The following is a 12,092-nucleotide window of genomic DNA, read 5'->3' on the forward strand; positions in this document are numbered from 1 at the left end:
GGGTTCTTCTAGTTGTGGCATGTGGGATGCCACCTCAGCCTGGTTTGATGAGCGGTGCCATGTGCATGCCCAGGATCTAAACTGGTGAAACCCTGGGCCACCAAAGCAGATTGTGCGGACTTAACCACTCAGACATGGGGCTGGCCCCTACATTTTCTTAATCTTATAAATTTTTATTGGACATTTTTCATAAATCAAGATGCCCTCTAATGTATGTAACAAGTCAATTTTATGACTTAATGTTTTCCAGATGAAGGTAATGAAACAGAGATGCAGCCACAACAAAATAGTCAGTTAATGTGGAAACAAGGTCGACAACTACTCAGACAGTAAGTATGCCATGGTCAAACTAAAGGGGAGAAGCATATTTTAATGAGATTATTTTTATTTTGTATTTTCAATTCAATAGAATAATTTTATCTCATTATTATACTGCTGCTGTGAAAAAGCTTAATTGAATTACTGTTCCTTTTTCATATTAAATCCTCTTTCGCCTGTGGTGGAATTTATTTTTCATTAAATATTAATAAGAATTATCAAGAATAAATTCTCTTTCCATAATTTTAGCTTCATCAAAAAGGGTACAATTTTAAGCTTCTAAGTTTTATTATACACTTAAATTTATAGTTTAAAGAATTTTACACCCTTAAAGTTACTCTTTTCTTTGCATCTTTTGTACATGAATATACATATGCTTTAATATGTCTAATCAATATTTACATGTAATTTTGTTATGTTTTTAAGCTATTTTAAGTAGATTGAAGAACTAAAATTTCCCAAATGTACAAATATTGCGCTAACCTAGACTTCCTCCTCTAAGTGCATTTGAGACTGTAAAGAGGGAGCAAAGCTGGGTTGAGGTTTCCATGTCAGGCGGTGGGTGATACCCACTCACCAGCTCAGTGCCTGCTCCGTGCGCATCACGTTTGAAACTTGTATTCAGATAAGTGCCTCAGTAAAATGAAATTTACTACCTATTTTGGACTTTTGGGTTTGCTTGTGAATAGTCTAAACCTATGGTTTCCAGAGTGGCTGCTTACCTGCCATTCCTTTTGACAACGGGAAGAAAATATTTAAATATCTCCTCATATCTATTTTTTATCTCCTCAAAGTTAGAAGAAAATGAGACTTCACTAACGTTTAATAAGTGAGTTTTCATTAGTGCCCTCACTTTGGTCTTAAATATAATTTATGCATTTTTCTTTTATAAATAAATAAGTGTTCTGAAAATGCTGATTTTTTTTTATGAGAAGTGGTTATCATAGCAATCCAAGAGATATTTTCAGAAACATTAGAAGACTCATAATCTGCCCCTCAAAGTAAAGATGACATTTCATCAATGAATGAGGGAGTAACTATTTAGTGAAGGCAGTTTTTGAAGCAGTTGTCATGTGATTTTGTTGCCAAAGTGAGGTATGTATCAAATATTATTTGTTAAAAGTAGAAAAACATAACACCTTTGTATTAGTTTGCAAGAACAGCTGATTAAAGAAAGTTATAAATTTATTATCCAAATTCTAATCAAAACTTAAAATATTGGATAGAATTGAAAATGAGTATCTTGGGGCCGGCCTGGTGGCGCAGCAGTGAAGTGCACATGTTCCGCTTCTCGGCGGCCTGGGGTTCGCCCTTTCAGATCCCGGGTGTGGACATGGCACCACTTGGCCTGCCATGCTGTGGTCGGCGCCCCTCATATAAAGTAGAGGAAGATGGGCACAGATGTTAGCTCAGGGCCAGGCTTCCTCAGCAAAAAGAGGAGGACTGGCAGTAGTTAGCTCAGGGCTAATTTTCCTCAAAAAAAGAAAATGAGTATCTTGATTTGATAGGATGCAGTTTTTCCATTTTGGTCTCTATCTTTGTGAGATATTGCTGAGCTATAATAGCTATTAATACGAGATCTTGAAATAAACTGACCTTAGACTCGTCATCTTGTCCATCTTTGTTTTTTCTTTCATCTCATAGTCCTGATGCTTACTTTTAAGTTAATGCCTAACATTTGTCTATCATGTTTATTAATGATATTATTAATGACATTTGGCTTTTTTCATGTTCCTGCCACTACTTTTGGTCTTTTTTGGTCATCTTTGTTGTTAATAGATATTGAGTACCTTCCATATGCCAGGCACTGTACTAGGTGTGTCTCTTTTAGGGGAAAGAAAACTGAAGTTTGAGAGAATTAAAGTTAGGAAGAAAATGGCAGAAATGGGCTTTAGAACCAGGTCCAACTCTCAATACGAAGGCTCTCCTCTGTTTTCTGTGCTGCTGACTCTCTACAACCCCCGCACCCTGTGCACCCATCCCCCCCACATCCCACAGTTGAATTGTGGTCTATTTTTAGAGTTGTCTCAAGATACAAGCTTTTCTTCTGTAAACATGACCCTTTGGAACATACATCTTCTTGTACGTCATGGAGGAAACTATATATATGCTAGAAACATTCTAAGTCTCAAACAGTTGATCAATGACACTTTACATCAGATATGTAAAAAGACTATTAGTTATAATAATTACTATTATAAAGTAGTAATTCAGTAGAATCTAAGAGTGAGTTTACTCCAACTCTGCCTAGAAGAAAGAATGTGCTATTAGGTATATTAACGAACAGCTTCTTCTTATGATAAATTTAGTGAATGGTGTATTGTATAGTTCTTTGATTTTTCTCCGTGACCGTAGAGGCTGGTACTGCAAGAGACAGCTCCATCTGCAGCTGGAAGAGTATTTATTAGCAAGTCTTAGTAGCATAGTACTGTGGTGTGAAGTCTTATGCAGGCAGTGAATTTAAAGAAATACTTTGATTTACATATTAAGTTATAGAATACTGATTTCAGTGTGACTGAATTGTAAAGATCCTCTTCACACACAGGTATCTGCAGGAGGTGGGTTACACAGATACTATTCTAGATGTGAAGTCTAAACGAGTGCGAGCTTTGTTGGGCTTTCCAAGTGATGTCACTGACAGGGAAGATGACAAAAATCAGGACTCAGTTATAAATGGCACAGAGGCTGAAGTTAAAGAGACAGCAATGATTGGGTAAGTATTTTGTCTGGAAAGTGCTGTAGCTATAACTTTAGTTCTTATTAAATGTTTTTGGTTTTTAGGTGATACTTGTGATACTTACACTTTTAGATATTGCTACGGAAATAATTTAATTATAATAAAGTTTAGTAAAATTTAAAATTTCATTTGGTAGAAGATAACACATAGGAGTTAGAGTTATCATTTATGATTATTTTAAGAATATTTTTATTTAAGATATTTTTATTTGCTTGGAATTTATGGATTTAATGTAGATTTTAATATCTTGAAGCTCAGGCACTTACTATTAGAACTTCATAAAAGATCGTATTTGGAAATTCAGTTCAAATCTGTAAGAATGAAATTTCATTCCTGGTGACCGAGAAATCATATGAATACTTCAAATTCTTTAGAAGTAAACCTTTTTTAGCCTCTTTTGTTATCTAATAATGGTTTACTCATCTTTCCTGTGGATAATAACTATTTTAAGCATGTATTTTTAATTGATAGATCAAGTGAAAAATTCAGTAGCTGTTTGAAATACTTTGTTTTGCTTTTGGATAATGTATCATACAATTATATGTAATTCTGCTTTAAATGAACATGAACAGTTAAATGAGGAGATTCTTTATTGAAAAAAAATTTGGCATGATTCTTAAATAAAAAGCCAAAGAGTCAATGAAAGTCTAAATAGGATGTTGCTTTCTTTTAATGCATATTTAGGCTAAAAGAGTGGTTTTAATTGAACTCTATACATTTTCTAGTGAGAACATAGTTTCTATTATTTAGAACATAAGCTAAAATTATGGGATTTAGGTAAAGGTTCAAAAATATGACTTTATAAACAAATATCATTGGAGCCTTCTTAAATGTATTCATTAATAATTAAGACTACATTAACTTGTTTTTATAAATATAAGATGTAGATTGTTTCTGTGTGTAGACATACGCAATGGAGGCATTATTCCTGGTTATATTTTTACCTAAAGGGTTAACTTAAGTCGTAATAAGACATTTAGAAAAGACCACTCTAGTTGTCTTGTGTTTGGGCCTTGGCCTGTCTTTTGAAACTGACAAGGGTATTATTCTGAATCTCTGATCTATGTAGAGATGGAGAATAGGGTGGAAAAAAACAAAAACATAGCTCGCAGCAGATTTGAAATTTAAGATTTATCTGTTTTGGAAATTTTGTCCATAGTTGTGGTTAATTTTTTTCAGGAAAATACCTTCTTATCTAAAACATTTTCTAGTGAACCAGAGAGAAATCATCCTATTCTGGCCATTAGGAAATTCTTTACTAAATTTATTTTGAGGGAACTACATTCACATCTTATACATTTGAAAAGTCAGTCATTTCCAAAAGGTTAATGGTTTACTCACCAATAGGATCAAGTTTTGTGCTAATATTAATTTGACTAATATATTGTTTTTGGTAACTTCATTTGCTTTTTTCAGTTCTTTAGCTGTTCAGAAATATAAGATTGCATCAGAGAAAAATGAATATTTACTAGTTATTTTCTTAGTTACGGAAACTTAGATGTCAGAGGAAGAGTTGCAGAGAGGGAAAGAATAGAGAAAAATAGAGGCACAGATAATGAGAAAAATATTTTTAAAAAGAAACTAAAATAAGATATAAAAATAATAAAATAAAAATATTTAAAAATAAAAATAAAGACTAAAAAAGAAATTAAGGTTGTCTTAAGGATCAAAATAATACTGAATCAGGAAGGGGAGTTCTTTACGTTAGATTATCGTTAATCTAAATATACATGATTGCAAAGTACTTTTAAAAGACTAACCTAACTTCCTATATTGCTTTTCCATGGACAAGTAATGGATAAGAGTCAATGTAGATCATAATATGGTTTGGGAGATCATAATTACAATATCAACAGAAGTTAGTGCAACATATCATGGCTTAATTCTTATATTGAGTTTAAAAAATTAACTGAGCAATATGTAAATGTTTTAAACCAGAAAATCCGAGTTAACAGATTCTGCCTCAGTGCTGGATAATTTCAAATTTCTTGAAAGTGCAGCTGCAGATTTCAGTGATGAAGATGAAGATGATGACATTGATGGAAGAGAGAAAAGCATCATTGATACTTCAACAGTGAGTTGGATGACTCAGATATAAACATTTTTAGGGACCATTATTCGTACTTTAAAAATAATCTATATCCGTCAACCTAAAACCATAACTTTTTTTCTCATTACTTTTGGGAAATTTAATCTAAAAGAGTTGTTAGTATTGATTTCAGATTCAAGAATATTTTTAGTATATCAGCTTTCTCTTAAAGGTCCTCACTCTTTGGCTTTTGGTTAATTCATTAGACATTTCAACATTTCTGTAGAGCTGGCGAATATGGTAAATGTCGTGGGTTGTAACAGCACAGTGTCATTGGTTGCTGTAAGACAATAGAACTGACATACCCGTTATGGTGCCTGATGGCGACTGGCATCAACTCTACTTGATGCAGTTTTTGTTTCTCTTGTCACATTGCTTTGGTAGACAGGTTTTCCAACCTTTCAGCACTCTTCCATTTCTTCTGACTTGGTTAGGGTTCTTCTGTAGTTTTGTTTAGATCTTCTTAAGTTTATTGACTTTCCCATGGTAGTTTCCTGAAATAAGAGTTATGTCTAAATTGCTTCTTTTCCCTTCTCTTCCCTTCTTCCCTCTCCTTTTTGTCCCCTCTCCTCTCTTTCCTTTTTCCCTACTTTTTCCCCTCTTATCCTCTCTCTCTTTTCCTTCTTCCTCCTCCTCCTCCTTTTTTAAAGTAAGAGATGAGGGCATACTTTGCTTTGTCTAGGAAAAGCTAGAAAACAAAGTTCAGGTTTCTTCTTTCATGTTTACTTAGGAAGAGGAAGGAGGAAAGTAGGTAATATAAAGCAGATTGGACCCAGAGTCAAAAGCCTTGGGTTTGAGTCCCAGTTCTGCCCCTAACAAGCTGTGCTTCTGAATCCTTCAGGCTTAGTTTTTTAGATGGTAATAAATACCCATCTTATTCCCAGAGGATTTTATGAGGAATAAATGAGACACTATATACGAAAATGATGTTTAATTATAAAGTACTCTCTAAGAGTAACTTCTCTGTTCTTTATGCCATCTGCTTCCAGCAGAGACTCTCAAATTATTACTTCCAGATTATTGTTTCCCTCAGCCACCGTTCAGTAGTATTCTGCTGATAACAGCCCTGCCATGGATGTTATTTGAACTTCAAGTAGTTAGCCCCATTTTTTTAATCCAAACAAATAGTAATAGTGTGTGTTTTAATTTACTGTAGTGAAAGAAAATGGCTAAACTTGTGTGATACCGTTTCTCTGTCCTAATCATTTGGAAATTTTGTGCTATCTTGTGATTTCTATGGGATGATTGCATCGAGATATTATTTTCCCATCAAAATACTTTATTCATAGGTCAGTGGTAAATAATAATTAATTATGATGCTTTAAGATTCTTTATTAGTCATTATATCAATTTAAATATTAAAAAATCGATAAGCTGATTATTGTAACTGTTAAGTATGGTTTTACTAGAAATTCCTAACCATACACTAGTTTCTTTTTACGTAATCAAATTCACAAATATTCTGTCTTCCATTTAGTGACGATCATAGCAATTCTGTGACCAAGCAATGAAGGCACAGCTAATGTAAACTTACTTAACCCTCCTCAAACACTTGGACTCAAAAACTTTTAGTTTTTCAGGAAAAAATATTTCTAAACAAATAATTGGTTTCTTTGTTACAGTTTTGCTAATTTTTATGGTATATTACATTAGTTTTCACAGCTGCAATCTAATAGCTATCTGCCAAAAGGACTTTAAAAATCTAACTGTACTTAACAGTGAATAAGCATTACTTAGAAGATTTATTGCAATGCTATATATAGAGAGAGAGTGGCCAGAAATTATTCTATTAAAATGTTTAGTAGAATGAACAGATTTTTTAAAATGTTATTTATTTATTCAAAATAGTTTAATAGATTCAACTAAGAAAGTACAGAAACATAAGGCTCTTTAGTAGCTGTTGGTTGTGTTTAGGCTATTATATAGTGTGATGTCTTCAAAAGCCACATGTGTTTGTTCTCCTTTCTTGCTCTTTGCCCTCTACTGGAGTTTGATGGTTCTTTGGATTACATTCTGGATCATCTTCCTCCTTCCCATCTCCTTCTCTTTCCTCATGATCCCTTATACATCTATATACCCTATATAAGGTCAACCTCTTCACTGTATTTTTCTTTACCATCACTATCAGCATTCTCATCTTTGTATTATTCAAGTGTAATAATGATCTTAAAATTATAATGCATATAAAAAAGTGATCATTTTCAAACTGTGTAAAGAATAACTTCAGCAGCAACATTTACTGTCCACATTCAGACACTTTAAGAGGAAAAAGTAATGGGATTAAGAATCATTAACTATTGTTTTAGTCACAGTATGAAAAATCCCATCCCTGTTTGTGTTATGCTTCTTCTAATGATTTTTGAAATGACATTTTATCTTTATTTCTAATCTTCTTGCCACCCTGTGCAACCCATAACTATTTTGTATTTGCCTTAATTTCTTAAGTTGATTCATAAGCTCATTGAAGGTAGGAGTGTAGTGGAACCTTAGATGTAAGGAAGAAAAATAATAAGTGATTATTACAACAAACTCCACTCCTTTCCCTTTACTAATCCTACTCTCCCTTGGTAACCACAGTTTACTTTTCTTCTATTTACTTACATGTGGTAAGTTTATTTACTTACATGTGGTATTTGATAGACAGTGATCTGCAACTTGCCATTCATCTTCATTCTTTGCAAGGTTGTAGAGAGGAGATGGGACTTAGAAACATGTTTTTTCCATGAAGTTAGTTTTGTGACTTGATACCATATTCAATAATAACTAATGTTGACAATACATTCTGGCTTTCAGTTTAAGATCCTAGATGCTTCTTCAGTATTTTCCCTGCCCTTTTTGTCAGGCATTGATAACAGGGATTTCTATCTACAAAATGTTGGTGATGGCCCCTTTGAATTATATCTGCTTGTCCCATCAGGGTCAGGGAGGGATTAAGCCACTAGGGTAAAAGCAGGTGGATTAGGCAGTGCATTTGTATGTGGAACTATGAAGGTCTGTGTCTTCTGTTGGTATAACTCCTCAGAGACTCTTTTCTACCTTAGTCTGGCTGTCCATGGAAAATTAGAGCTATTAGCATGTAGTTTGTGAATACTTGCAAAAGAATACACCTTTAGCATGGATTTTCTCTTCACAATCTGTCAAACTGATCTTGCTTTTTTTGTTTGTTTAATAGATTTGCTAGATGATAGATTGCGAAATGCTGTAAACAGAAAAGTATTCCTTGATTTTAGGGAAATATTCTAAATAGTTAAACCAATTATTCTAGCATAATTAAAGAATCCGTGATTTCTCCTATTCAGTTTTTATATATACTAGGACAGTTAAGGCAGATTAGGTTTCATCTACTGTGCTAGTTTCCTTCTATTTGATAGTGTCTTCCTGGAGTGCTGCATTGAGAAGGATTTCTGAGGCTGTATCTAGCCTTAGATGAAGAGTGCTGTGATTGATAAGTGTTATCAGTCATGAGCATGAGAACAGGGCTACACAAGTCAGGTATTTGTTACCTCTGAGTCTACTTTTAGACTCTCTAGTCCATTCCATTGGTCTGTCTGTTAAACCTTTACAATTTTAAACCACTCACAATAGTCCAGTGATAAAGTTTGAGCAGATTATGCTGTTTCCACTTTGCATGAAGTGAAGAAGCTAAGGTCTGGAGAAATTGAGATATTGAGTCCATTTTATCAAGAGAAGCTGCAAACCAGTCATCCTAATTTCATTGGGCTCCTGGTGACCAAAAAGGAGATAATTCATAAAGAGTATTGGCACATAGATCTTAAAAATCATCTCTGCATGCATTAATCCTAAATTTTAATCCTCCTCTGAATTTGTGATTCCAGAGATATTCCTAAATATATAAAAATGAGACATAACAGCCTTTATCAGATTTGCTATTAAATCCAAGTCGTCTCACTCTGAAAGTATTGAATAAAATATTGAAAAAATCTGTATTTTAGGAAAAATTGGAATATATTAGAGAAAACTGATGCAAGCTTGGGACAGTAGAAATAATAATGGGAACCTTTTTCTACTCCTGTAACAGAATACCTTCTAAGTCTTGAGGCATGCATTTCTGAGTTTGTAGTTTTGTGATTTTACGTTTTGTATGGGAATGATCTGTTAGAGTTAAAAATTTCTTATGGTTATGTTCTGAAACACTCTGGCAACTTTTTATGAAGAGTTTCTTTCTATGGTTAGATTAGAATGTCTGCACACTGCTCAGACTGCATCCAAGAAATGGAAGATTTGGTTGTGGTTCTCATAATACAGTATGTCAGGGACTTTTTTCATCTATCTGTGATTTAAATATGCCTTATATTTCAGTGGTTTCAATATATGATTCTATTTGTTTATTTAAAACAAGTAAACAGGCCATGATGGAACAAAATTTAAATTACTACTTTAAAATGTATAATGTATATATTTTAAAAATATCTGTGTTTTCCACTCAATTGGATAGGTATTACAGTTATTTAACAGAACAAAGATACACTTTCTGAAGAAAACAATAATTGGGTTTTCTCATTCAATGGTAAAGGGATACTGTTTCCTTTATTTAAATTAATCCCATAATATATCCTAATATTTTAACTTAGCATGTTTTTTCATTAGATTGTTAGGAAAAAAGCATTGCCTGATAGCAGTGAAGATCGAGATACAAAAGAAGCTCTAAAGGAGTTTGACTTCTTGGTTACATCAGAGGAAGGAGAAAATGAGTCTAGAAGTGCAGGCGATGGAACAGACTGGGGTAAGGAAGCATGTTGGATCCAACCAGAGATGTTACGTAAATAAAAGAAACTAATGTCTTACCAGAATTGAATCTCTTATACTGTGGAAATGTTGAACATCTTATGAACTTTTTACTACTGTCACCTTTTATCTACGGTGTGTGTGTGATTAAAGAAGGTTGTACAACTAATTACTTTATCTTCTTTTTAATGTACGCAATTTATCATGAAAAAAATTTGAATTCATATACAAAATATTCTCTGTTTTCTGGCTAGACAGTAGAACTTGTGAATCTAGATTTTGTGGAAATTGAGTATAAGAATGTAATAGAGGATTTTAGAGATCTTATCTCTGGCATCTTCTGTGCAGAAAGTATAAGTTGAAAAATTGTACTTATTCATTCTAGTCGGGTTTCATCTGTTTGTACAAAGCATAGAATTTTTTTGTACAAATTGTTCTAAACACATTTAATATTTTAAACATCTAGTAGGAGTTAAAGCAAGTATTTTGGGGAAAACTTCTACAGCATAGATCGTTCTGGGAGTTTGGAAATGAATTGTCACTATCAGTAAGGTAGGGTTGTGATAAATTCTTCAGAAGTGATCAATTCTGTCAGGTTGTGTGTCTCTGTGTGTGAATGAGTAAGAGAGAAAGAGGGACAGATAATTGAGAATGAGAAAAAATTTTCTCTTGAGGCGGAAGAGTTCCAGGACTCTCTTAGCTTACAGTCTGTGTACTTTAAAGACATAAAGTTAGAGAATCAGTAAGTTTCCTCAATTTTCCTTGGGGCTTTACTTTCAGGGACTCTGATGGTGCTGATGCCACTTCTTTTCCTTTTTTGTGGCAAATATTTGAAGAATTATTTGTGGTAATTATTTAGTCATTGAAGGATATAATGGCTACTTAGTGATTGACTTTTTTCAACAGAACAAATTTTGGAAACCAGAGGAAGTCACTTCTGTCTTATTCTCTGCTGATCTTATATATCAGGTTATTCAGATATTTTAAGGAACACTTGTGCCAATATAGCTAGATCCACTGTGCTACACTGAGGTCTTTCTCTGAGGAGTCACACATCTGCATATAATAGTTGGACCTTTTCATAACCAATCTCCCATCCAAGTACTAACCAGGCCCGACCCTGCTTTGCTTCCGAGATCAGACGAGATTGGGTGCGTTCAGAGTGCTATGGCCATAGACCCATAACCAATCTTATTGCAAGGGTAATTAGGATCCATTTTTCTCCAAAGACAGCTGCGTTGTTCTTTGTGTAACTTCCTTTGCTTTAAGGTGTGAGTCATGGCCTAGAGTATTATATGATACATGTGTGTACATTTCAACCTAACCTGCTGTGAAGTTTCTGTTGAAAACATGAGTCACCGTTCCCACATCTGAGCTGGCTCACTGTTTAGAAGTGTACTGGGTATTTCTGTTTATGAGTAAAAGGAATCTTTCAGTCGCCTGGAGCTTTCTTTACCAGGAGTTTGGCCTTATGTGTTTTAAGGATTTTATAATTAAAATTCAAAGCATTAAACTTTTAAGCAAATTCACAAGACTAGATTGCAAATCTTGTTTAGTTAAATGAACATTTGAACCATTATAGGTGCTTCCTTTATCTCTCCCCCACCTCCTTAAAAAAGAGTGAGTATCCTTAGGTTAAGAATCTCATTAGTTTCTGGTAAGTAGCTAGATTTTACCACACGTCTTGTTATCCATTAAGATGATAATAAGGCTAAATTTTTACTTCTGAAAACCTGAAGGCATTCTAGGATCCAACAGCCACTTGGTTTAATTTATTATGAAGACCTGATTGATGAAAATTAACATTTTTGATTGTTAGATCTTTCTGGAAAAATAGACTATTTCTACTATTGATACATTATAGTTAGGTCTATAAAAATGTTGAGTTTTTAAAAGAATTGTGTATAGTATATTCAGAGGCCCAATAAGTAGTTTTTTAAACTGTGGGTTGAACCTTGTTAAAAGTAGATTCTTGTTTAGTCTGGTTCATTTCAGGTTATTCCAGTCATTCAACAAATGCTGATCAAGTGCCTTCTATGTGCCAAGTCTTCAAAGTGAAGATCCCTACCCCTGTAGTCCCTACGTCTGCTGAGAGGATCTAGGCAATAAGCAATAAATGTGATAAGTGATAATAGTGTGTCAGAAGGTGATAAATGCTATGGAAATATAGAAGAAGTAGAACTGAGTAAGGTGGCTAGAGAG

General features: G+C 33.7%; 1 protein-coding gene across 2 annotated transcripts in view; it reads left to right on the forward strand.

The window, feature by feature from the left end:
- The window catches only part of STRN (striatin), a 98,363-nt gene that overhangs the window by 56,653 nt on the left and 29,618 nt on the right, over positions 1–12,092 (forward strand). For both annotated transcript variants that reach the window (XM_070574084.1, XM_070574083.1), the window contains 4 exons: positions 251–329; positions 2,864–3,031; positions 4,994–5,129; positions 9,753–9,888. In XM_070574084.1, coding sequence (XP_070430185.1) covers positions 251–329; positions 2,864–3,031; positions 4,994–5,129; positions 9,753–9,888 — 519 coding nt within the window. The remainder of the gene's footprint in view (positions 1–250; positions 330–2,863; positions 3,032–4,993; positions 5,130–9,752; positions 9,889–12,092) is intronic.

This window comes from Equus przewalskii, chromosome 14 (assembly GCF_037783145.1).
Source record: "Equus przewalskii isolate Varuska chromosome 14, EquPr2, whole genome shotgun sequence".
In the NCBI taxonomy this organism is placed as follows: Eukaryota; Metazoa; Chordata; class Mammalia; order Perissodactyla; family Equidae; genus Equus; species Equus przewalskii.